The sequence below is a fragment of the Lithobates pipiens genome, unplaced genomic scaffold (genome assembly GCF_037356315.1).
Source record: "Lithobates pipiens isolate NorthernLeopardFrog02 unplaced genomic scaffold, aLitPip1_a1.2 Scaffold_18, whole genome shotgun sequence".
Lineage (NCBI taxonomy): Eukaryota > Metazoa > Chordata > Amphibia > Anura > Ranidae > Lithobates > Lithobates pipiens.
Genome location: NW_027507758.1, coordinates 645,101,701 through 645,128,903, shown reverse-complemented (window position 1 = coordinate 645,128,903; position 27,203 = coordinate 645,101,701). Strand labels below are relative to the sequence as shown.

General features: G+C 44.6%; 3 protein-coding genes across 4 annotated transcripts in view; all 3 read left to right on the top strand.

The window, feature by feature from the left end:
- The window catches only part of LOC143989722 (uncharacterized), a 35,253-nt gene extending 31,917 nt beyond the window's left edge, over window positions 1-3,336 (top strand). Inside the window, exons 3-9 of the mRNA XM_077489995.1 lie at window positions 1,187-1,321; window positions 1,410-1,533; window positions 1,650-1,747; window positions 1,830-2,036; window positions 2,126-2,347; window positions 2,427-2,633; window positions 2,757-3,336. Of these exons, the coding sequence (XP_077346121.1) occupies window positions 1,187-1,321; window positions 1,410-1,533; window positions 1,650-1,747; window positions 1,830-2,036; window positions 2,126-2,347; window positions 2,427-2,633; window positions 2,757-2,960 (1,197 nt within the window). The 3' untranslated portion in view covers window positions 2,961-3,336. The remainder of the gene's footprint in view (window positions 1-1,186; window positions 1,322-1,409; window positions 1,534-1,649; window positions 1,748-1,829; window positions 2,037-2,125; window positions 2,348-2,426; window positions 2,634-2,756) is intronic.
- LOC143989930 (uncharacterized) overlaps window positions 1-27,203 on the top strand; it is a 127,425-nt gene that overhangs the window by 95,398 nt on the left and 4,824 nt on the right. The window contains exons 9-10 of the mRNA XM_077490201.1: window positions 7,981-8,265; window positions 21,755-21,766. Coding sequence (XP_077346327.1) covers window positions 7,981-8,265; window positions 21,755-21,766 — 297 coding nt within the window. The remainder of the gene's footprint in view (window positions 1-7,980; window positions 8,266-21,754; window positions 21,767-27,203) is intronic.
- LOC143989818 (uncharacterized) lies at window positions 18,707-26,832 on the top strand. Of its 2 annotated transcripts, XM_077490093.1 has the most exons (5): window positions 18,707-18,881; window positions 22,926-23,054; window positions 23,182-23,316; window positions 23,403-23,606; window positions 26,421-26,832. In XM_077490093.1, the coding sequence occupies exons 2-5, from the start codon at window positions 22,959-22,961 to the stop codon at window positions 26,811-26,813; spliced, it is 828 nt and encodes a 275-aa protein (XP_077346219.1). In that variant the 5' UTR covers window positions 18,707-18,881; window positions 22,926-22,958; the 3' UTR covers window positions 26,814-26,832. The 2 variants fall into 2 exon arrangements, with proteins under 2 accessions (XP_077346219.1, XP_077346218.1); XM_077490092.1 differs by lacking the exon at window positions 18,707-18,881 and having other exon boundaries at window positions 18,896-23,054.

Here is a 27,203-nt window from a genome sequence, read left to right as displayed (position 1 = left end):
GTGCCCATGATTGCGGCCCTGCCGTGTCCATGAATGAAGCCTCACTGTGCCTATGAATGGAGCCTCACTGTGCCCATGGTTGCGGCCTCACTGTGCCCATGATTGCGGCCTCACTGTGCCCACAATTGTAGCCCCACTGTACCCACAATTGTAGCCCCACTGTACCCACAATTGTAGCCCCACTGTGCCCATAAATGGAGCCATTCGCTGTGCCCATAAATGGAGCCATTCGCTGTGCCCATAAATGGAGCCATTCGCTGTGCCCATAAATGGAGCCATTCGCTGTGCCCATGAATGGAGCCTCACTGTGCCCATGAATGGAGCCTCACTGTGCCCATGATTGTGGCCCCGCTGTGTCCATGAATGAAGCCTCACTGTGCCTATGAATGGAGCCTCACTGTGTCCTATAAATGGAACCTCACTGCCCTATAAATGGAGCCTCACTGTGCTCATGAATGGAGCCTCACTGTGCACATGATTACGGCCTCACTGTGCCCCTTAATGCAGCTTCTCCAGTGCATGGGCGTTAGAGAGGAGAGCCGCTGGATCACACAGAACGGGTCTCTCCCGCTTTGACACCTGGCGGCCACTGTCATCCCATGATAGATGTCACACTTCCCCCAGCATTAGAGCAGTGTGACGTCTGACAGGAGGTGGGACCTCAAATGACAGCGGTCCCTGTGTAAGTTGAAGATCCCTGCTTTGTTTGATCTGGCGGCGCTCACCCTCCCCCTTATCCTTCGAGGCAGTGCTGGGGCCCAAGTGGGCCCTGAAAGGTGGTCACCAGGGGCCACGGGTGTCCTGAGAGCTCCAGCAGGTGGCGCTGGTGAGCCCCCTTCAGTAGCAGGGCCCTTGGATCATGGCCGAATGGACCAACTTGTCAGTCCGCCCCTGCACAGACCTGCCCGGAGAGGTGAGGAGGATTCTGGGAGGTCACATGACATCACTCTTATCTCTATTAATAAAACACAGACCTGACCAGAGAGGTGAGGAGGATTCTGGGAGGTCACATGACATCACTCTTATCTCTATTAATAAAACACAGACCTGACCGGAGAGGTGAGGAGGATTCTGGGAGGTCACATGACATCACTCTTATCTCTATTAATAAAACACAGACCTGACCGGAGAGGTGAGGAGGATTCTGGGATTCTAACATGATGTTCCTATTGGTTCCCCAATACAGAGATTTCCTCTTGTGAAGTCCGGTGATCATATGACCATCACAGTGCCTCCATGTGACTCCCTAAAACCTGAGAGACACAACATGGAGAAGATTCTAGAAGTCACCAAGAAGATGATGGAGCTGCTGACAGGAGAGGTGAGGAGGATTCTGGGAATTGTGGGACATTATCCAGTAACAGACAAGGGATGTGTCTGGATGGTGACTGTATGATTGTGTGTGTCAGGTTCCTATAAGGTGTCAGGATGTCACTGTCTATTTCTCCATGGAGGAGTGGGAGTATTTAGAAGGACACAAGGATCTCTACAAGGACGTCATGATGGCCAATCAGCCGCCCCTCACATCACTGGGTAAGAGGAGACTTTATTGTAAAGGAGAGAGCAGTACGGAGGCTCCACCTAGATCCCCCATCATCTGATAAACACATAGAAACAATGTATTCAGTCAGTGTGTGTGTTTCCTACAGATGGATCCAGTAATGGGAACCCACCAGAGAGATGTCCCCGTCCTCTGTATTCCCGGGATTCCACACAGGAAGGTCACACCATCCCCCACCATCATCAGGTAGATGATTGACAATTATTGGTAGTTCTGATTTATACACAGCATGATTGTTACTGAGGACGATTTTTTATTATATATTCAGAGTGGAAACCTCGGGGGTGATAATATTGATGTTAAAGAAGAGTATAAAGAGGAGGATGAGGAGTATGGAGTGATGGAGGAGATTTCAGAAGGACACAAGGATATGATGGAGCCACCAAATACCAGGAACCCACCAGAGAGATGTCCCTGTCCTCTGTATTCCCGGGATTCCACACAGGAAGGTCACACCATCCCCCACCATTATCAGGTAGATGAGGAACAATCACTGATAGTATCATTAGGATCTGTACATTATCTGCATTGTTACCATTGATGTCATTTTTATTATATATTCAGAGTGGAAACCTGAGAGATTCTAAAGTTGAGGTTAAAGAAGAGATAAAAGAGGAGGAGGATGAGGATGGGGTGATGGAGGAGTCTCTAAAAGAACACAAAGATCTGTACCAGGACACCATGGTGGAGTCATCCAGCTACAGAAACCCACCAGAGAGATGTCCCCGTCCTCTGTATTCCCGGGATTCCACACAGGAAGATCACACCATCCCCCACCATCATCAGGTAGGTGAGTGACAATTATTGGTAGTTCTGATTTATACACAGCATGATTGTTACAATGAATGTTTTATTATATATTCAGAGTGGAAACCTCGGGGGTGATAATATTGATGTTAAAGAAGAGTATAAAGAGGACGATGAGGAGTATGGAGTGATGGAGAAGTTATCAGAAGGATACAAGGATATGATGGATCCACCAAATACCAGGAACCCACCAGAGAGATGTCCTCGTCCTCTGTATTCCCGGGATTCCACACAGGAAGCTCACACCATCCCTCACTGTTACAAGGTTGGTGGGATGGAGCATCTAGAACATGGACTCCTAGAGACAATGTGTGGATTTTCTATGTAATGTCACAATAATAAATCTTCTATCTTACAGATGATATTCTCTCTCATTTTCTTGGTTTAGAGTGGAGATCCAATGGATATAGAATTTGAGGTGAAATCAGAAGAAGAAGAGAGGTATGTGAGGGATGATCAGCAGTCTATGGAGGAGGATGGAATAACGGGGACATTTATAGAGGAGGACACTCCTACAGAGATCAGCACAGGTGGGTCATTAACACTAAATACATTCCTCCACCCATACTGCTCACTGATTGGTCCAGAGTAGGGCGGGGGCTGGGTGATATCAGCCTGTAATCCCCTAGTCACTTTCCTGAGCTGTGTTCCCCGTCCTGTATTCCTGGATTTCTCTCCGATAATCTTCCTTCTCTGTGCTACCGACACAATTTATGTATCTAGACTGGATTTATGGAGATTCTGGGGATCAGCTGGCAGCAAAATGTTCATTTTCCCCATAGATGTTACTAGATCTAGGCACCTGGGGTATGTGATTTGGGTCTTCTTCCCCATACCCGGGTATGACAAGATCTCTGACAGAACAATGAATGGGGGGAGGGGCAACTACAATGAGGTTCAATGTAAATAAAATTAAAAAAGCATTTGGGTGGGAAAAAATGTGAATGCAATCTATAGACTGGGGGGAGGGGAACCTCTGGGGGGATCTAGGATGGAGAAGGACCTGGGGGTCCTAGTAGATGATAGGCTCAGCAATGACAAGCTGCTGCTAACAAAGCAAACAGAATGTGAAATAAAAAAGGTATGGCGCTAAACCCTAACAGTGATAAAATGAATTAACTTATCAAGCCCTAGTGTTTGTTTTTTATATATAAAAAAGGGAAGAGAAAAGAAAAAACTGTTGGTGCTACCGTGCAAAGATATCCTAAAGCAATTTTGTCCAAAGCAAACTATGTGTAGATAATGTGTAAATAATGTGAAATCAACATTCACATTTCATTATAATAAAACAACAAATGAGTGTTAATTGTCCTGTGCGTATCAAGTTATTAAAAACATTCATTAAATGTGCAAAAAGGTGAAATTGTTATTAGTATTCGATGATATATTAGTTGAAAACAGATTGTGCAAACATGTGCAAAAAATTGTGCAAAAAGACAACTACAGATCAGAGCAACCAAGGATCAGAAATCATTCAACCAAAAAACCGCATAAAGGCGTTAAATGTGCAGATCAACAATGTTTTCAACCAATAATCGCATGAAGACGCTTCTGAGTCCAATATAAGTCCAAAATTAATATTTGGCTTGATAGTGCTGCCTCTTCGGATTATTGTTGTAATGATTACAAAAAATCAATGGGGGGTATTTGATTCACTTGTGCAAATAGTGTGGACTTTCACTTAGAAAACTTCATCCCCGGTGCGCCACTCTGTGCTATGGTATATAAATGCTCTCACCAGAGTTAATGCCCTCGTGGGGCTAGATGAACCTTCACAATGTAAGCCACTGTGTCGCTCTCTGGCTGCTGCAGGTGCACTGGGTGAAGCTTCGTTGTTCCGTCCGTGTAATATCCAACGTTAATGTATAAGGAAAGACATATCCATAGTGTAATACGTTCTTAACCAAATCGTTCGTTTATTAAATTTAAAATCTACTCACATTTTGTATTAAAAGCATATGCGTATAGTAAAAACTCCGTTCGTCTCAAACGAGTGCACACAACGTGGCCACGCCCTACGCGTTTCGTCACTACGACGTCCTCTGGAGCGGCCATATTGGTGCACCTTATTGCTTAAATAGGGTGTAGTGCTCCACTACGCCTGCGCTGAACTAACAGCGCCATTTTGGATATGGGATGCCCTTTCTTTGCTAGGGATAAAAGCAATTTTGCCCCCTAGCGCCCTTAAGAAAAACCGATGTAATAGGCATAATTAGTCTTGGAGCACTGCAGCCTACCTATGAGCCACACTCAATTTAGATGACTTTCTTTAGTCATTTCCCATTTGACCGGATGTTTATAATTAGTTTTTTCTTGTCTGGGAATAACACTAAAAATACAGTAAATAAATAAATATATATATATTTATTTACTGTATTTTTAGTGTGGCTCATAGGTAGGCTGCAGTGCTCCAAGACTAATTATGCCTATTACATCGGTTTTTCTTAAGGGCGCTAGGGGGCAAAATTGCTTTTATCCCTAGCAAAGAAAGGGCATCCCATATCCAAAATGGCGCTGTTAGTTCAGCGCAGGCGTAGTGGAGCACTACACCCTATTTAAGCAATAAGGTGCACCAATATGGCCGCTCCAGAGGACGTCGTAGTGACGAAACGCGTAGGGCGTGGCCACGTTGTGTGCACTCGTTTGAGACGAACGGAGTTTTTACTATACGCATATGCTTTTAATACAAAATGTGAGTAGATTTTAAATTTAATAAACGAACGATTTGGTTAAGAACGTATTACACTATGGATATGTCTTTCCTTATACATTAACGTTGGATATTACACGGACGGAACAACGAAGCTTCACCCAGTGCACCTGCAGCAGCCAGAGAGCGACACAGTGGCTTACATTGTGAAGGTTCATCTAGCCCCACGAGGGCATTAACTCTGGTGAGAGCATTTATATACCATAGCACAGAGTGGCGCACCGGGGATGAAGTTTTCTAAGTGAAAGTCCACACTATTTGCACAAGTGAATCAAATACCCCCCATTGATTTTTTGTAATCATTACAACAATAATCCGAAGAGGCAGCACTATCAAGCCAAATATTAATTTTGGACTTATATTGGACTCAGAAGCGTCTTCATGCGATTATTGGTTGAAAACATTGTTGATCTGCACATTTAACGCCTTTATGCGGTTTTTTGGTTGAATGATTTCTGATCCTTGGTTGCTCTGATCTGTAGTTGTCTTTTTGCACAATTTTTTGCACATGTTTGCACAATCTGTTTTCAACTAATATATCATCGAATACTAATAACAATTTCACCTTTTTGCACATTTAATGAATGTTTTTAATAACTTGATACGCACAGGACAATTAACACTCATTTGTTGTTTTATTATAATGAAATGTGAATGTTGATTTCACATTATTTACACATTATCTACACATAGTTTGCTTTGGACAAAATTGCTTTAGGATATCTTTGCACGGTAGCACCAACAGTTTTTTCTTTTCTCTTCCCTTTTTTATATATAAAAAACAAACACTAGGGCTTGATAAGTTAATTCATTTTATCACTGTTAGGGTTTAGCGCCATACCTTTTTTATTTCACATTTCATTTCCCTCTCCTCCCCAACAAGGAAGTGAGGGCTTCAGGCACAGGCAGCTCTAACCCAGCATATTTCTTTTCCTTCTTTTAATTTTACCACATATTCCTATCACAGCGGAGATTTGTTTGTCCATAGCGCGACTTTATTTATTCATTTAAAGCAAACAGAATATTGGCATTAAAAAGGGATCAACTCCAGAGATAAAACGATAATTCTCCCCTCTACAAGACTCTGGTCCGGCCGCACCTGGAGTATACTGTCCAGTTCTGGGCACCAGTCCTCAGGAAGGATGTACTGGAAATGGAGCGACTACAAAGAAGGGCAACAAAGCTAATAAAGGGTCTGGAGGATATTAGTTATGAGGAAAGGTTGTGAGCTCTGAACTTATTCTCTCTGGAGAAGAGACGCCTGAGAGGGGATATGATTTCATTATATAAACACCGGACTGGTGACCCCACAATATATAAATACCGGACTGGTGACCCCACAATATACAAATACCGGACTGGTGACCCCACAATATATAAATACCAGACTGGTGACCCCACAATATATAAATACCAGACTGGTGACCCCACAATATATACATATCAGACTGGTGACCCCACAATATATAAATACCGGACTGGTGACCCCACAATATATAAATACCGGACTGGTGACCCCACAATATATAAATACTGTACTGGTGACCCCACAACAGGGACAAAACATTTTCATGGAAGGGAGTTTAACAAATCTCAAATTTAGAAGAAAAGAGGTTTAACCTTAAACTACATAAAGGGTTTTTTTACTGTTAGAGCAACAAGGATGTGGAATTCCCTTCCACAGGCGGTGGTCTCAGCGGAGGGTATCGATAGTTTCAAGAAACTATTTGATAATCACCTGAATGATCACAACATACAGGCTATACAATGTAATACTGACATATAATCACACACATAGGTTGGACTTTTTTCGACCTCACCTAATATGTAACAATCCCCCCCGGGGTTACTTGTTGTGTTGTCTGCTGGCTGTGCCGGGTGGAGGGATATGTCTGTATAGTCTCAGACCCAAGTCACTGAGTGCAGTCTCAGGAGATGGGAGGCAGCGGTGTGGGACCTCTGCAACTTGTCTCATGTAATCATTTCATCTTCCACTGATTACTGAATACCAATATTATGAGTCCTGACCCTTACACTGTATACTTTATATTCTACATTACATACTCCTGACCCCTGCACTATATACTCTATGTTGTACATTACATCATTCTGATACTATATAGTCCTATCTGTTGTATCTTATACAATATGTTGTACATTACATAGACCTGACTTCTGCTCTCTCCCCTCCCCCCACTGCTATATATACACATAATATGGATTCTCTTTTGTTACGCCCATTTCCTACCAGCTGGACATTTTATATCTGATGATCTGATTGGAGCACAGCAGGAACCAATCTACTCATGTCTAGTAATAATCTTTGTATTTCTATTTTAGTAGATGGACGGGAGATGAGGAAAACCTCAGAGGATTGTCTCACTTTGTCTCCAGACTGTAAAGTAGAAGATGAGGACATCACACAGTATAGTCCAGGAGAAAACCCGACTACCTCAAATGTCCATCCGGCACCACACAGTGTAGATGGACCATCGTATTCCTCTTATCCTGAGGAACCTCAGACTGTGCGGGACGGGGCCGTCCTTCCAACAGAGAAGAGCTTTTCCTGTACTGAGTGTGGGAAGTGTTTCCCTTCTGAATCCAAACTTAATGTACATATAAGATCTCACACAGGAGAGAAGCCATATTCCTGTCCTGAGTGCGGGAAATGTTTTTCAAGGAAGTCCTTTCTCTCCACACATCAGAGATCTCACACAGGAGAGAAGCCGTTTTCCTGTCCTGAGTGCGGGAAATGTTTTTCACAGACGTCCAGTCTTTCCACACATCAGAGATCTCACACGGGGCAGCAGCCACATTCCTGTCCTGAGTGTGGGAAATGTTTTTCACATAAGTCCAGTCTTTACGACCATCAGAGATCTCACACGGGGGAGAAGCCGCATTTCTGTCCTGAGTGCGGGAAATTTTTTTCACAGAAGTCCTATCTTTACAGACATCAGAGATCTCACACCGGGGCAAAGCCGTTTTCTTGTCCTGAGTGTGGGAAATGTTTTTCAGTGAAGTCCACTCTTTCCACACATCAGAGATCTCACACGGGGGAGAAGCCGTTTTCCTGTCCTGAGTGCGGGGAATGTTTTTCACAGCAGTCCCAACTTTTCACACATCAGAGATCTCACACAGGGGAGAAACCACATTCCTGTCCTGAGTGCGGGAAATGTTTTTCACAGAAGTACAGTCTTTCCAGACATCAGAGATCTCACATGGGGGAGAAGCCGTATTCCTGTCCTGAGTGAGGGAATTGCTCCTCACTGAAGTCCTGTCTTGAAACAGAACGAAACTCTGGATAGCCGCACTCCGGATTGTGTAAAAATTAGATGCCTTTATTTCTTCAAAATGCAAGTGCAAAACTCCATTGAACAAAACGTCACAGCAAAAAGGGAACAAAAAAGGATTTTTGAATAAAATAGCTAACGCGTTTCACGCTACAAACAGCGCTTACTCACAGTTAGCTTATGTTCTGAATGACAAACAAATATATACTGTTCATGTATAAGCACACCACAGTGAAATCAGAGGTAAAACCATGACAGCTGATAAGGCTATCATCATAGATGAAGTCCTGTCTTCCTGTACATCAGGGATCCCACACAACCCTTGAGGTGTATTAGTGCCTTGAGTGTGGGAAATGTCTTCTATATGAATGTTGCTGGACATCACAACTCTCATGTGGGGAAGAAGCACACCCTGATATACACCTCAGATATACTCCATGGCTGATCTTCATCATGGAAGAAACAGTTGATAAGGAGATCAGAGATCACCAAAGACATGGATGAAGTGTTGTACCGTGTCGGCCATTGATAGCAGGAGAAAAATAAAAATGGAGTCTTTACTTTTCATCCATTTTGTAGATTTTGTAAATATTTAAAAAAAAATTGTTAAATGAATGTCGCACTCATTCCTCCCGCTGTGAGGTCATTTTTTTGTAATTCTAAAAACATTTTATTAGAAAAGAGTGCAGTTGTTGTGAGATTTATAAAGGAAATGTTACCAAAGCAGCACACAGACCCCCCTGAGGCTCTTCTATGTATTTGGGGGTCTTTGGAGGGTCTTTGTGCTGCTTAAAAAAAAGAAGCCGGCAATGAAATGTCATTTTCTGTAAATTTAAACCAATTAATTTTTCCTTTTGTAAAATGTCACATTTTCTGTAGCCCATCCAACAGGAAGGATGAAAAACTGTATAGAGTCCCCCAAAATATATACCAGACCCTTTGTTTTCCTTCCTCCCCTTTCCCTCTCTCCTCCCTCCTTTTTCTCTTTCTAACCCCCCAAACCCCCCCTCCCCATTTTTCTTTCCCCTTTTCATCTTTTCTATTGCAGTCGCTGGGTTGTAGTTTCTTATTCCATCTTTATTAACCAATTAATATAGATACACATCCATTGATTGCACGTCCCCCCGCAGCCGTTGGTGGGGAACCTTGGTGGTGCTCTGACCTCGGCTGAGGCTTTGGGTACTGTGGAAGCAACATCTCCCCTCGCTTTTTTCCCCCTTGTTTAATTTCTTCCATAGAATGTAATGTTTTATATATGTAATTCAATTGTTTTGATACATAGTGCTTAATACTGTAATAATTACTTGCCGATATTCCCCTGACGAAGTGGTATAAAGACCGCAAAACATGTTGAGAACCATATCCATGGAAACCCACCATATCTTTTTTTTTAATCAATATTTTTTTTAAAGTTTAAATTTTTATCAAGACAAATGACAGAAATTATGACTAAATAACATTAGTTACATTATTTAGATAATAGTATCCAAAAATAATAAAAAATATAATAAAAAAAACCATATTATTTATCTGAATTATAATTGGGATAATAAAGATAATGATCGGGAGGTTATTAATACATCCATTGTGGAGACAATACACAAAAGTAATATAAATATTATCTTCATGTATTTATATACTGCCAATTCAAGTAATTCAAAGATGATGAACCTAAATATATTCCCGAACACCCCTATGGGTGCTAAACTGTGTTCAGGACAGTAATAGTAACCTGCCATTTAATAGATACAAAACAAAGATTAAAATATTAGAGCGGGGTAAGTGATTTTTTTAATTCAAGTTATCTAGGAACAAAGAACTTGCTTGTGCAATGTTTTGGGCACTAGCCCATTTTAACCATGGCTGCCATATTTTATGAGTATGTTCTGTTTTGTGAGGCCGAAGAGCTAGAATTGATTCATAAATGATATGAGTTTGAGTCGATTCTATCACTTCTTTTATGGAAGGAGGATCAGGATTTTTCCTGTTCCTCGTTATACTGATCCTGGCTGACAGCAAAATATATGTAAACACATTTCTAAACTGGATAGGATATCAATCAAGATCAACGGATAATAGAGCCAGTGAGGGATTTGGAGGAATGACTGCTTTGGTCATTTCAGACATAACTTGAAAGATTTGTTCCCAATACTTCCCAAGTTTAGGACATGTCCAAAATGTATGTAACATATCACCTTTTTTTCCGCACAATCTCCAAAATTTGTCATCAAATGTGCCATTGAATTTAGATATTTTCTCAGGAGTAAGATACCAGCGTTGAGTCAATTTAATGGATACTTCCCATAATGTAGAGCAGCATGTGGCTTTATATGTGGTGTTACAGGCTTTTTCCCATTGGTCAACTGTATAGGTGTATCCTAAGTCTTCTTCCCATCTAATTAAAGGGATAGTCTTTATAAACACACTTTTTTGTTGAAGAAGATTATAGAAAAGAGAGATCCCTTTTTTTTTTTTTTTTTTTAAAGGTGTTTATTTTAAAAAAAATTTGAACACACATACAGCATATAAGGCAAACAGTACACAAGTCAAAGAGACTCCCTCCAGAGGTGAATACAGAGGCATCGATAAAGACACCTCGTTGGAGTAAACCAAACTGCTACCATTATATGCAAAAACACAGAAAAACCCCAACAAAACAAAGACACAACAACAGACATGCCAACATTCCCGCACACACACCCATCACACTCACACCTGTCACCGTCCCCCTATGCAGTATCATTTCAACATAAATAGCTGCCACATAAGGTCATACAGTAGCAGATTACCACCCTGTTTCGTTCCCCCCCCCCCATACCCGGAAACCACCATCCACAAAGCCCGAGCCTCCGGCCCTACCCCCGCAGCCCCCCCAGGGGGTCCTGCGAGGATAGGACCGTCCCCCAGAATGAACCAGAGACATCCAACCATGGTTGCCACACCTTATGAAACTTTTTCAAGCAAGCTCTGTGTTTATACACTATTTTAAATTTAGGGAGTTCACCATTAATAATACCATACAGTGATTGAATTTTGGGAGGAACATTTTCTTTCCAGTGCAAATTGATCACTTTACGTGCATAAAATAAAATGGTACGCAGAAGAGTCCGTTCTGACGCCCTGTGAACAAAGTCATTCAATATACCCAGCAGCCCCACCTCAGGGGTTTGAGGCACCGGGAGAGCAAGATGATCATCAAAGAATGTGAACAGGTCCATCCAATACACATTTAGTCCAGGACAACTCCAAAACATATGAAATAGATCAGCATTATCGTGAGTACATCTAGGACACAAGGTCTCAGTTCTCAAACCCATTCTAGCCAGTCTAGCCGGAGTGTAGTACAGCTGATGAATAAACTTGAACTGAACATATTGGTCGGAAGTGCTGATAATATCCTGGAAGCAGGTTTCAGTAGTTTCCTCCCACCCCTCCTCTACCAGGGCAGGTATCAAACACTTCCACTTCACAAATGAATTGCAAAATGGGTCCGCTCCTACCCTGGAGAGGTGATCATAAAAAGTTGTAACCTGTTTAGTAAGATCCGGGTAAGACATCAGGTCCTCCATAGGGGACTCCTGAAGCTCTATGTGCAAGGAACCAAACTGCGCCCGAATGGCATGTCTAAGAAGTAGATACTTATAGAAAAATGTATTATCTATTGAGAAGGTACCCCGTAAGTTGTCAAAGGATTCAAGCTAATTTCCCTTGATGATATGGGACAGGCGCAGAACATGCAGCCTAGCCCACCATTGGGAGTCTGGGTGCCCCTGCAGTTCAGGTATACTGGGATTGTCCCATAGCGGTGTTTGTGGTGACCTGCCCGGGGTAGAAATAGAAAGGAGTTTCTCTCCCTCTCTCCAGGCCAGTAGACCCACCTCCATGGTGGAAAATCTATAGCATTTAGAATGTAGAGCCCTGTGCAGTACGTCATTAACCGAGTCAAACAGGGCATGGAGGATTGACATGAGAATGGCAGAGGGGGGCTGGGGGTTGGAATGCAACCAGTCATATATATATGTCAGTTGGGAGGCAAGGAAATACTTGCCTAGGTTCGAGTGGGCCAGGCCTCCTTTCGATTTAGAGGATTGCAAAGATGTCTTGGCAAATCGCGGATGGGAGTTTTGCCAGATAAAGGAGGACACACTGGATTCTATTTTCATAAATACCTTTTTTGGGAGATAGACCGGGGCAGCTCGAAAACAGTATAGAAATTTTGGGAGGAATATCATTTTAAAGATGTTAATATGACCTATTAAGTTGAGAGGGAGAGTTGCCCATGCTTGAAGTCTGTCAACCATCTGTTTTGTGATTGGGGTAATATTCAAGGCTTCATATTTGGGGAGCTCGTTATGTATCTGAATGCCCAGATATTTGAATGACTGGGACGTCTGAAGTTTAGACGCGTTCAAGTAATCATAGGAGCAGCGAGGGCCAATGGGAAAAGCTATCGACTTATCCCAACCTACCCTCAGACCAGACACATCCCCAAATTCCTCAACCACCCGCATGAGACCATGGAAGGAGCCTTCCTTACCATCTAAATAAATCAAGGCATCATCTGCATACAAAGATATCTTTTCCTCCAGTAATCCTACTCGGATGCCCCCTATCCCCGGAGCCTGCCGCACCGCCAGGGCCAGGGGCTCTATAGCGATGGCGAACAGGAGCGGGGACAGGGGACACCCTTGTCTAGTCCCCCTAAACAACCGAAATGGTGATGGGACATCTCTATTAGTTCTCACCCTCGCACTCGGCTTAGCATATAGCAAGCGGACCCATTTTGTAAATAGTGGGCCAAAGCCCATGTTAGCCATTGTCTCCCACAAAAATGACCAACGCACCGTATCAAATGCCTTTAACACATCTAAGGACAATACCAAGCTACTATGTTTATCCCTACATGCTCTATGGATATGTAGATATAATCTGCGTATATTGTCAAAAGTGCTACGTCCAGGCAATAAACCCAGCCTGATCTGGCGAGATTAATGTAAGTATAACTTTTTTGCAAACGAAGAGCCAATATTTTGGCCAAAATTTTTGCATCATGGTTTAGGAGAGAGATAGGACGGTAGGACTCACATAGCAATTTGTTCTTGCCCGGCTTGGGCAAGACCACTATCAGGGCTTCATTCATGGAGTCAGGAAGAGATCCCATGCTCAAAGACGCTCTGTACGTGAGGAGTAGCTTAGGGGCTACCAGTTCAGTATAGGTCTGGTACCACGCCGAAGGGATACCGTCAAGGCCGGGAACCTTCTAAGGCGGTAGGGAACCTATCGCTGCCTCCACCTCCTCAAGAGTAATCTCCTGCTCAAGGAGGTCTCGCTGGGCCTCCTCCAGTCCAGGAAACACCAACGACGAGAAAAAACCCCGAAATGTAGCCTCCGATGGGGGCACTGGATCGTCATAAAGTTTGCTGTAGTATGAGGTAAATTCCTGATTTATCGCCCCCGGGTCTTCAGTAGTAGAACCATTGGGCAGTTGTATGGCAGAGATGGAACTATCCAGATAGTCCGTATGAGCAAGGAAGGCTAATAGCCTCCCATTCTTACCCCCGTGTTCATGTAGTTTTGCTGTCAGGTTTAGTTGTTGTATTTTAGTCGTGTCTACAAGATGTAACTGCAACAGCTTGTGGGCATTCGTCAGTTCACCTCGAGTAGTCTCAGTCGGGTTGAGTATATGTCTACGTTTAGCCTCCTCAAGGGAACGTTCAAGATCCAGTTGTTGGGCCCTCCCCGCTCGTCTATGATGCTTAATACGAGATATGTACGAACCGCGCAATACCGCCTTAAAGGCATCCCAGGTAGGACCCGCTGCCGTGGTGCCAATGTTCGTGGACCAGTAGTCTGTCATATCTGAGGGAATGGCCTCTTGTGTCCCCGGTGTGGACACCCACGAGGGGCTAAGTTTCCACACCCTAAATGAAGGACAGTGCCCCAGGGAAAGGGTAACCTGCAGTAGTGAGTGATCCGAAACTGTTTGAGAGATATATTTAATTGCCCTGACGACCGGCAGGAAACTCCCGGTGGCCAGTGCATAGTCTAGTCTGAACAGAGAGCCATACGTTTTGGATTGACAGGAGAATACCTTTACCCCCGGGAATTTCCAACGCCAAATATCAACATATCCATAGGCCTCACACCATTTACTAAACAATCTTGATTTGTTCCCATGGGGTTTCAACCGATCCAGATCAGGCTGTATCACCGAGTTGAAATCCCCCACAATAAATGTAGGGCAAACAGGTAACAGTGATAACTTAGTACTCAAATCGGAGAATACCGTGGCCGTGGCTGGCGGAGGAACATAAATTGTGACCAGAATGACAGGAGTTCTTAGCACTGTGGCATGTAACACTAAAAATTGACCCCCGGGGTCCGAGACCACCTGATGGCACTCAAACTGTAGCCCTTTGCGTATTAAGATGGCCACCCCACGAGCATAGTTGGAGTAAGTGGAATGAAAGTTGTGAGCCACCCAACACTTTTTTAACGCAAGGATTTTTGAGCCCACCAGATGAGTCTCCTGCAGACAAAGAATATGCGGGTGCATTCGTTTAATCTGCTCAAACACCAATGCACGTTTAAATTTAGAATTCAGCCCCCGAACATTCCAGGAGCATATGTTTACCTCAGCCATGTGAGGGTTGGGAATAGTGTAAAAAACGTGAACAAGCGGGTGCAGCCCGCCCAGGAACCCCAAAACAGTCCCTCACCAGACAGCCAGAGCCACAGTACCTCCAGGGGGACAAGGTGACACATACATACTCCCATCCATCCACACACCACACACTCCTCACCCATACAACAGACAACAAATAAAGAGCTGCCAATTAGCAGCAACAACCCTGCCCTGCTCCCACGGAAATGGAGCGGGCTTGTACCCAAAACTGGGGCCATGCGTGGGGCGCATGGCCTGATAGCCATGCAATTATCCGCAACTAGTTAACTTCACCACAATGTGGCTCAAGATCATTCTGCCTGGAGCAGCTCCCAGGTACTCATCCAAAAAATGGAGGAGAAAAAGAGTCCCGCAACATAAAAAAAAAAATCTTGTTAGTCCCAACATGTTTCAATAAGAGCAGCAATAAGAGCAGCAGAGACCCGCCTCCCTGACCGAAGGCAGTTGCAAAAAAGAAAAAAGGGGGGCAAAGAAGAAAATAGAATGATAACCATCCAGGCCATTATCCTTCAGGCATTATCCTTGAGGGGGTTGGGGTAGGGATTCCCACCATGCAAGGACGTTCTTGGGTGACTGGAAGAAAAGAACCTTCTCCTGATAGACAATGCGTAGGGTAGCCGGGAATATCATAGAATACTTCACTGCGTGTTCTCTCAGCTTTTGTTTAACAGACTGGAATTGCGCCCGTTGGTTGCAAACAGCCACAGAATAATCTGGATACAGTGACACAGCAGCATTATTTATCTTCAAGCTGCCTTTCACTCTGGCCGCCCGCAGTATAGCATCTCTGTCTCTGTAGTTCAGCAACCTAATAACCATGGTACGTGGCGGATTGCCCGCGGGGAGAGGTCTGCCCGGGACTCTGTGAGCCCGTTCTATCACAAAGCAGGGGGACAGGGTATCACGGCCAAACTCCTGCTCAAGCCAACTTTCCAAAAAGGCCACTGGGTCAGACCCCTCTACCCGCTCAGGAAGACCCACCAGCCTCAGGTTGTTACGTCTGAGGCGGTTCTCGAGGTCGTCCATCTTGTTTTCAAGGGAGGCAATTTTACCCCCCGCAGTATTGAGTTTAGGCCATATAGGGTCAACTGCATCCTCCAAGTCACTAATACGTTTCTCAGTCTCATCCACCCTTCCACGTATTTTCTGAACATCCTGTCTCAGCAATGTAAAGTCACTTCTAATTTCAGCCACAGTCCCCATTAGAGCCGCATGGTTTACCTTAATGGTGTGCAGCACATCGGCAAGCGTCGGGTCCCGGCCTCTCCCCTCCGCCTCCTCTCCCTCCGAGATCTGTGACTCCAGGATCGGGGGGTCCGGATGTCCCGGGGAGGATGGCGGAGAGGCTGAAGAGATGAGGCTACCTATGATAAATGCCAGGATAAATACACCTAGAGACTTTCCCCACGCCTGGAGTGTGCTGAGTTCTTGGATAACGTCTACACAATGTTTACAGATTGGCTTTATCACCCCAATGATATCGCTCCAGTTCATGGATGTAATCATTATGTTTGGATGATCCCAACAGTCAGGAGACTTTCCTGTCATCCTACATGATCCCTTCTGAGGATTCTTCTATCCTTCCAAACAAATGTATGAAATCATTGATGAGTCCTCCTTCTATGTGATCTAGAAGATCTGGAATCACAATGTCTTTATGGATAAATTGGATGACCCAGTTTACATATTAGTTATTGTTTAACAGCTTTTTTCATTCCAGGATTACATAGTTAGTAAGGTTGAATAAAGACACCAGTCCATCCAGTTCAACCTGAGTGAGTGTCTACAATTGCCCCTATCCCTGTACATTACACACTCACATCGGTCCCTACCCTCAAAGAGCCCACAATCCTAGGTCCACATTCATACACTAGAGCCAATTTTGGACAGAAGCCATTTAACCTCCCTGCATGTCTTTGGAGTGTGGAAGGAAACCAGAGGAAACCCACACAGGCACAGGGAGAGCATGCAAACTCCAGGCAGGTAGTGTTGTGGTTTGGTATTTGAACCAGCAACCGTTTTTACTGCTAGGTGAGAGTGCTAACCACTACACCGCTGTACCGCTCAATATTTTCTTTATATAAGCCAGGCATGACCAAAGTCAATTGCGACCCGCATTCTGGTTAAATGCTGCCCCACTGGTAATTTGGATATATATCTCTTTTGTAGCCCCCAAAGAATCCCTGAGCACCGCACATTCAGAGGCTGCATTCATGTCAAAGGTGAGCTTGCATTTAGAGGCTGCATTCATGGCACTTGTGAGGCTGTATTCATGGCACTTGTGAGGCTGTATTCAAGGCAGTTGTGAGGCTGTATTCATGGCAAAGGTGAGGCTGCATTCAGAGGCTGCATTCATGGCAGTTGTGAGGCTGTATTCATGGCAATGATGAGGCTGCATTCATGGCAATGGTGGGGCTGCATTTAGAGGCTGCATTCATGGCAATGGTGAGGCTGGATTCATGGCAATAGTGAGGCTGCATTCAGAGGCTGCATTCATGGCAATGGTGAGGCTGCATTCAGAGGCTGCATTCATGGCAATGGTGAGGCTGCATTCATGGCAATGGTGAGGCTGCATTCAGAGGCTGCATTCATGGCAATGGTGAGGCTGCAAATGGGAACTGATTAGGCTGCATTGATGGGCACTGACCCTTATTTTGATTCATGGTTCTTTACTTAAAATATAATTATTTTTCCTGAAACTTCCCTCTTAAAATGAAGGTGTGTGTTATACGCCTGTGCGTGTTATACGCTGATAAATATGGTATATCCAAATAACATGCCCAAGCTCATCCTTATGTACACACGAGAGGACTTTTCAACATCCAAAGTCCGACGGAATGATTCCGTCAGACTATTCGATCGTGTGTGGGCTGCAACGGACTTTTGATTCGCAAAAGTCTGACGGACTTTAGAAAATGGAACATGCTTCAAATTTTTCCGACAGAACTCCGCCGGACCTGGTCCCTTCGAAAAATTTGCTCGTGTGTATGCTATTCCAACGGACTAAAACCGATGCTAGGGCAGCTATTGGCTACTGGCTATGAACTTCCTTATTCGAGTCCAGTCGTACGTCATCACATTCGAATCCGTCGGAGTTTGGTGTGATTGTGTGTGGCCAAGTCCGCTCAGTCGAAAAGTCCGTCAGAACTCTGTCGGAACTCCGGCAGAACTCCGGCAGGACTCCTTCGGAAGTCTGTCGGACATAAGTCCTCTCGTGTGTACGGGGCTTTAGACTCTTTACCACACACAGTCACAAAGGCAAAAGAATTCTTGTTGGGCAGTGTTAGTTCATTTGCATTTAATGGTTCAAAGAATGTCAAGCAACATGGTCGGCCCTCACGCATGTTCATTTCATCAAATCTGGCCCTCTTTGAAAAAAAGTTTGGACACCCCTGATATAAGCATTCAACAAAGTGTTCTTACTTGGAGAGATCTCCACCACCACTCCTATGTGAACATTACATCCTTGCAATTTATGTTTAACATCTTCATTATGAGTGCATTGATATACATTTTTATGTTTTATGATATATTTTTTGCATTTTCTTCACCAAAAAGTTCAATTTCGGAGTTATCTGTTTTCTTAGGCATACCTTTGTTTTTAACTTAGCCCTGTAAGCTTGATATTAAACAGGAATGGTTATTATAAGATGTTTCTGCAGTTCCTCTGAACGCCACAAGATGGTGATCTCACTTTTATCCAGACAAGAAGCCTCTATGGAATACAGACAGGAAGTGAGGTCAGGAACAGACAGGAAGTGATCTGGAATAAAGACAAGTGTGGCATGAAGTTGCGAGGAGACATTGCTGGATGTGGCAGAAGAGGAGGTAATACGATCTTATATTCTATTTACACCCAGTAACCCCCCCCGTCATGTCCGCCCTCTTCCTCCATAGTCCCTGTGACATCTTTCATCTTCAGCAGGTGATGATACACATATAGTTTAGAAACCTAGATTAACCTCTTCAGGGTCAGAACATTTCCCCACTTACAGGACTGGAATGTTCTCTTCATTTTGGAGATAAAATCTAGTAATATGGTCCTCTAAACAAACAGCACTGACAATAAATAGACAAGACAATGACCAACTTGACTAGGGATGAGCTTGAAGTGGAGGTTCACACAAAAATTTAACCTCTGCTTTTCGTAACCCTCCCCCCCTCCAGTGTCACATTTGACACCTTTTAGGGGGGATGCAGATTCCTGTCTAAGACAGGTATTTGCACCCACTTCCAGGCATAGACTCCCACGGGAGTCTATGCCTCTTCCTGTCCCACCACGCTGTCTGCTGGTACACACACGGGTCCCAGAGACAGTGCTGACCATTCTCATTGTGCTGTGTGACTCGCGCATGCGCAGTAGGGAACTGGGAAGTGAAGCCGCAATGGTTCACTTCTTGATTCCCTCACCGAGAATGGCGCCGGCAGCAGCCGAGAGCTGCTGACATCGCTGGACTCCAGGAAAGGTAAGTGTCCCTTTATTAAAAGTCAGCAGCTGCAGTATTTGTAGCTGCTGACTTTTAATTTTTTTTAGATGGACTCCCTTTTTGATGTTCGGGTCGAACATACGTTAGACTCGAACATCATGTGTTCGCCGAAGAGCAAACATTATGGGGCGTTCGCAGCAAATTTGAGCACCACAGAATGCCCCATAATGCACTGCAAGATCGCAGTGCATTTCTGTATGATGATTGGCCAAAGCATGCACCTGACCTGCATGCTTTGGCCAATCTCAGCGCCCTCTGCTAAGAGAGACATAATTGGCCAAAGGCAAGGTGCCTTTGGCTAATTATGGCTCAGGGTCCATGCCCCACACTATAAAAGGCTGCCTACACGGTGGCCCCGTGTAGTGTTATTGACATGGAGAGATAGCTTATATGCATACTCTGCATCCAGTGCAGGCGGTGTACACAGTACACAATACAGTATAATGTGTTGCAAAGCAAAATAAACATCATATCCGGAAGGCCACCAAGGAGAGGTAGATGCTCACAGGCCAATAAAAGAGGGCAAGCAGCCTCTGTGTCTACAGTCAACAGTGATGGTTGTGGACATGGTGCATCCTCTCCAGGTGGCCGTGGGGCACGCTTGTCATTTTGTTTCTGCTGCTGCTGGCTGTGTTATTGAGCCAGAACATGCAGATGAGTTGGTGGAGTGGATAACAAAGCCGTCCTCATCCTCTGTCACCCAGGCTCAGAGTAGTTTGCCTTCCAATGCATCTGCCAAAGCTGCCTATTCCACTGGCTCCTTGTCCACAGTCACTCCTTCCATAGCCCCACCATCATGCATGGAGGAGTCCCCGGAACTATTTGAACACAGTGTTAGGTACATGCTGCCGGAGATTTGAATGCTCCAAAGTTAGTTTCCAGGTTGAGGAAGGGAGTAATGTGAGCCTAGAAAGAGGGGGTGCCCAAGAAGGACAAGAAACTGGCAGTCATGTTTCCCCAGCTGCAGTATACTGCCAAGTTTGCTCCAGTGGCGAGGGGGGAGGGGATGATATGGTCACTGGCTCTACTTGGGTGCCTGGGAGGAGGAGGAGGCACAACTCCAATGAGGCAGAATTTTCTCTAGGGAGCAGCTTAAGGGCAGCCACCTTATTGCATCACACTGCAGAGCTCCACAGGTGCAGGGCGCTGCTGAATCCCAGCTGACTTTTAAAAGTTCTTTGGTGTGGGCCTTTTTCGACATGTGTGCAGCAGATCACATGTCTGAAGTGGATCAAGTGTGGCCAGAACAGCAGCCGCTTGGGCACCACATCCTTGACCAGACATATGACCTGCCATGCAGTCCATTGGCAACAGCACTTGTAAGACCCATATTAAAGAAAAAGGCAGACTTTTTGCTCCTCATCTGGGCTATTCAACCCCACTATACCCCCAGTCCTCTCAAAAACCTGCACTGAGAGGAATGAAGGCATAACAATAAGTGTCCCAAGTACTTGCAGCCAATCTGCTATCAGTACATCACCATCTGATTTTAGCAGGGACATTTCCCTACGGCAGTTGCTGAACAGTAAAAATAAATTTAGTCCCAGCCATCCACATGCTCAGCATCTGGATGCTAGCTTGGCCAAATTGCTAGCACTGCAACTGCTGCCTTTTCCGCTGGTAGACTCTGCCCCCTTTCATGAATTTATGGAATGTGACAGTAGCAGGTTCCAAAACGCCATTTCTTTTCCTGGAAGGCCATTCCGGCTCTTTACCAGCATGTGGAAAGCAATGTTTTGGCCTCATTGGACAGGGCAGTCATCAGTAATGTGCATATTACTGCTGACTCATGGTCCAGCAGGTATTGGCAGGGACGTTGCCTTTCCTTCATGGTGCGCTGGGTAACTCTGCTGGCAGCTGTGAAGGATGCAGGACAGGGTTCAGTATTGTTGGAGCTTGTTCCGCCATCACGTCTCCAAAATGCTAGTAGTGATTCTGCCTCAGCTCTCTCCTCCACCCCCTCCTCTTCTTCTTCCTCTATGGCCTCTTCTGCAGATTTGTCCTCTGAACCAGCGGTGCTCCATAAGCATTCAAAGGGCTACGCAAGCAGATAGGCAAAAAGAGCAGGTACCCAGGCTTACAGGATCTCCTGAGGCAGGCCAGAAAAGTCTGTGATCATCTCTGTCAGTTATACAATGCCAGTGCTTGGCTGGCTGACATTCAAAGGGAAAGCAACCTGCCCACCGACCGCCTCATTTGGGACATGCCCATCAGGTGGAATTCAACGTTAGCAATGCTGCAGTGGCTGCACGCACAGCAGAAGGCCATCAATGAGTACCTGTGCAAGTATGGCACCAGGTCAGGGGAGCTTGGTTTCTTTTTGCCATACCAGTGGCTACTGATCAAGGATGTATGCACTGTCCTGTTACCATTTGAGGAGGCTACAAGGAGGGGGGCAACGAAAATGAATGCATCAGTGATACTGTCCCACTAGTTTTCCTGTTGGAGCACAGGCTTTGTGGAATAATGGACAGGGCACTTGAAGCAAAACAGCAGGAGGAAGAGGGGGACTTCATTACCTCTCAAGTCCCCCTTTATCCAGATCGCATTTCTGTGGGCCCGCCAAACACACAGGAAGAAGAGGAGGAGGATTGTGTCAGCATGGATGTGTACGATAACACTCAGCAGCAGTCTTCAAGTGATGGTTTTCAGTCCCCAGAAATCCAAGGAGTTGTACGTGGCTGGAAGAAGGTTGTTACGAATCATGTGATCCTTAGTGACCCAAAGGACTCAGAATTGATTCTGCAAATGGACCCTAGGATTCGAGGTATCAAAAGAGGGATCATTACTGGCTGTCAACCATTCTTGATCCACGTTACAAGGGTAAGGTTGCGGGACTGAAATGTCTTCAGGAGGCCTTGAAGAAAGGTTTGTGAAATGCATTTCCAGACCCTGGGAGGTTACAATTTCCTGGTGCTGGACAACATGTTGCTGAGGCTTCGTTCAGTCAGAGGAAGAGTGGTGGAGAAGGTGGCCGGCTGATCGATGCCTTTAAACAACTTTTATATAGTGCCTGGGGGACCCCCACGCCATTTTAAAAAAAAATGGGTGTGGGGTTCCCCTTTAATATCCATACCAGGCCCAAAGGGCTGGTAATGGACTGGGGGAGAAACCCATGCTATTTTTTCCAATGATTTTCATCTATATTTCGGAGACTCGACAATACATTACAGCTGCAAGCAACCCAACAGAGAAAAAATAAATTCTTATCCAAGAGGGTCCAAGGTTCTTGAAAATATAATAATCACTAAACAGTCCAAATTTAAATGTGTTCCCATGGGGGGGAGTAGCCCTGAAATATACAGCAACTGTCCTATTACCCCCTCACATCCTATTATTGTGTGACCATTACCATCCAAATAATTCTTACTTTAATGTACCAAAGTTATCCCTCTACAAGGAGACCTGTATAGATCAAATGATGGCACCAATAAGGATGGAGGAGGACCAGAGTCACATGACTGGGAAGATACTAAACCTCACCCTGGAAATAATCTATCTGCTAACCGGAGAGGTGAGGAGAATTCTAGGAGGTCACATGACTTCACTCTTATCTCTATTAATAAAACGCAGACCTGACCAGAGAGGTGAGGAGGATTCTGGGATTTTAACATTATATTCCTATTATTTCCTTAATACAGATATTTCCTTTTGTGAAGTCAGGTGATCATATGACCATCACAGTGCCTCCATATGACTCCTTAAAACCTGAGAGACACAACATGCAGAATATTCTAGAAGTCACCAAGAAGATGATGGAGCTGCTGACAGGAGAGGTGAGCAGTGCTGGGAATTCTGGGACTTTATCCAGTAACAGACAAGGGATGTGTCTGGATTGTGACTGTATCATTGTGTGTGTCAGGTTCCTATAAGGTGTCAGGATGTCACTGTCTATTTCTCCATGGAGGAGTGGGAGTATTTAGAAGGACACAAGGATCTCTACAAGGACGTCATGATGCACAATCGGCAGTATTTGAGTTTTGTGAAGAATGTAAGGAAGGAATTTCCCCGGAATGAGATGATATTGAACGTCACCCTAGAGATCCTCAGCCGGCTGACTGGAGAGGTGAGTGTAATGAAGGGGTTAAATCTGACTCCGCTGTACACTGAGGTGTATTCAGAGTCACTTTAAGTCTTCTGATGTTCTTCTAATCCATGGTTAGTAAGGTTGAATGAAGACATCAGTCCATCCAGTTCAACCTGAGTGAGTGTGGGTGCATGTCTAAGGGTTATCACTATTTAATGTACCCATATAGCACCAACAATTTACACAGCGCTCCACACATATATCACTCCCTACCCTCAAGGAACCCACAATCCAAGGTCCCCAACTCACATTCCGATTTTGGAGCGAAGCCAATTAACCTACTAGCATGTCTTTGGAGTCCAGTATTTCTCAACTTTTTTGCCTTCAGGGAACCCTTGGCAAAACATTTTAGATCTGGGATAACCCCTAAAATAATTTTCAGATCAACACCTCATGGAACATCAGTGTGATCAGTGAGCTGTTTTAAATAATAGAATAAATATTAAAACTTACTTCTTTAATGTGGAACTTAGGCTGGCCTTTTTTTCTACAGAAATGCTAGATTTTGGGTTGAACTTGTGATATGTACACACAAATTATATCTTCTACAATTAGGGGAGTCACCATGACAAGTCACAGAGGAGCCACTTCACCAGGGCAGGGCACAGGGGTGTTATCGGCTCAAGGCAGAGGGGAGTGACCAGGTCAGGGCAGGTACTGTGGCAACCGCACACACCTGCAGAGGGCAATGCATTTCCTTGCAGTACAGGAAAATGACCGCAAGGAGGGTGAACAAGCCCTAAAGGCTATTATAGGTAGGGGAAATGGACAGACCTGGAATTGTGAATGCAATTGGACTAGAAGTAACATTCAATAAGAAATCTCTCTATACAAAAAAAAAATATTTAATAGTCGGCAGCAACAAATTCTGTAGCTGTTGACTTTTAATAAAAGGACACTTACCTGTGTAGGAATCCAGCACCTTCCTTACCATGGCTAGTTCTTCACTAGTATTCAGTTTCCTGGTGTTGACATCCTAACTGTGGTCAGCTGGCTGTGCTGCTTTCTGCTTCACAGCCGCCTGCCCACTGTGCATGTGCATGCCATGCTGCTCTATTTAACTGGTCCTGCAGTCTCTTTGGGCCTGCGATGTGTCCCAGAAGGCTGGAGGAAGGAGGAGAACATTCGCTCAGATCGCCTAGGCAGTCTGTGTGGAAGTAGGAGCAGGTATCTGTCAAAACCAGGTACCTTTCCCCCACCACCCCAAAAAAATGACATGCCAAATGTGGCAGAGGAGGGGGGGACTTAAAGCTGAAGTTTCTGCTTTGACTAGATAAGTCAGTAAACAGTTTAATAGAAATAGTTGATCAGTGAGATAGAGATTTGGTAATGACAGTGTATGGAGGGAAGAGAAGAGTTGTATAGAGTAGAGGCAGTGAACTGAAGGTAACCAGATTGGGAGAGAAGAGTGGGAAGCCCAGCTACATATAGTGGTAGAGAGGAGTGGGAAGCCCAGCTACATATAGTGGTAGAGAGTAGTGGGAAGCCCAGCTACATATAGTGGGCGAGGAGTGGGAAGCCCAGCTACATATAGTGGGCGAGGAGTGGGAAGCCCAGCTACATATAGTGGGCGAGGAGTGGGAAGCCCAGCTACATATAGTGGGCGAGGAGTGGGAAGCCCAGCTACATATAGTGGGCGAGGAGTGGGAAGCGCAGCTACATATACTGGATGAGGAGTCGAAAGCCCAGCTACATATAGTGGGCAGCCCAGCTACATATAGTGGGAAGCCTAGCTACATATAATGTAAGAGGAGTGGGAAGCCCAGCTACATATAGTGGGAGAAGCCCAGCTACATGTAGTGGGAGAGGAATGGGAAGCCAAGTTACATATAGTGGGAGAGGAGTGGGAAGCCCAGCTATATGTAGTGGGAGAGGAGTGGGAAGCCCAGCTACATATAGTGCACTAAGCTGTGCTGGGAGAAGATAAAGGCAGAAAGTAATACAGCTGGTCGGGAGAGCAATAAGTAGACAACAGGGAAGATATATAGGCTGGACAGACAAGTGACAAGATAGATGGGACAGAACGGGGCATACAGGAGTGAAGGACTGCAGGCAGCCACCAGGACACAATCAGAGATATCGGGGAGAAGGATCAGAGCTTGATTGTAGGAAAAGGGGGTGGGGGTCATATCTGAGAAGCAGAGTGAATACGGCAAGAATCTGGAGGGAGGAATTGAAGAGAAACAAAGTTGCAATCAGAAGGGAATATGAACAGGTCACACTGAGAGAGCAGAGAGGGAATGCAGATAACATTCAGAGCACTGAGCCGCTCTGTCATAGAATGACATGAAGACAACAGACTCTAGCTTAGCGGCTTCAGATGGACATGTTAGCTTCCTGAGCCTCCTCTGGAAATGATAGGGCCCGGGCCCCATACAGCAGAGCCGGTGGTAGCTCCTTATCAGTGGCCATGCAAACAAATACTATGAATACATAAAGTGTACATACTCTGATATTTGGTTATAGCACAAGATGGGGGAATTGGGTATAGAAAATAACAATGTCAGCTTTAGTCCAATCAGTGAGACCCATGATTACCAGCATGCCACGCCCACTAATCACTAATTCCATGGGAAACATTTCCTGGTGGGTCAGTGAGCCTTACTAGTAAAACATTAGTGATTCTATTATATGACTTCTAGAAGGAGCTATAAATCTGACCACATTGTAATCATATCATTAGATGGAGTTGCCTGTCCTCTGCTGAATCAGGAGCATTGTGGCCAATCCCTGGAGAATACATATAAAGGTGAGGTATTATGAGAGAGTGATATTTATCTTTGTATTACACAGAACTGTACAGTAATAATGAAGAAAACTACAAGAAGATCTCATAATATGTTCACAAGATCCTCAAGAATTAAGAATTTCATCACCATTGCCCCACCTCCAACCCTGATTCCTACAAGACACAACATGCAGAAGATTCTAGAAGTCACCAAGAAGATGATGGAGCTGCTGACAGGAGAGGTGAGGAGGATTCTGGGAATTCTGGGACATTATCCAGTAACAGGCAAGGGATGTGTCTGGATGGTGACTGTATCATTGTGTGTGTCAGGTTCCTATAAGGTGTCAGGATGTCACTGTCTATTTCTCCATGGAGGAGTGGGAGTATTTAGAAGGACACAAGGATCTCTACAAGGACATCATGATGGACAATCAGCCACCCCTCACATCACCGGGTAAGAGGAGACTTTATTGTAAAGGAGAGAGCAGTACGGAGGCTCCACCTAGATCCCCCATCATCTGATAAACACATAGAAACAATTAAAAGAGAGAAAATTGAGAGGAAACAGATCAAGATCTCAAAAATTATTGGGATTTTTAAGGTTGCATATTTCTGTCATGAGGTAAGCACAACCACAAGGAATAATTCAAAAATATATAATTTATTACAAAATATACAATTTAAAACAGTCTTGGTCATGAAACAAATGACCAAGATAATACTAATTTTTAAAGAGATTGAATAGATGCTTGTGTGTATTGGGTATCCAACGCGTTTCATAGTCTAGATTACTGCTTCTTCGGGGCTGTTCCCCTTGCATCTGCATAGTCCAAGTTACAGAAAAATAT

Bases quoted from the DNA above. Each gene is read 5' to 3' on its own strand.
- LOC143989818 (XM_077490093.1), top strand. From the start codon at position 22,959: ATGATGGCACCAATAAGGATGGAGGAGGACCAGAGTCACATGACTGGG. The intron at 23,317-23,402 runs GTGAGCAGTGCT...TGTGTGTGTCAG, and splicing joins TGGAGCTGCTGACAGGAGAG to GTTCCTATAAGGTGTCAGGA. The intron at 23,607-26,420 runs GTGAGTGTAATG...TGTATTACACAG, and splicing joins TCAGCCGGCTGACTGGAGAG to AACTGTACAGTAATAATGAA.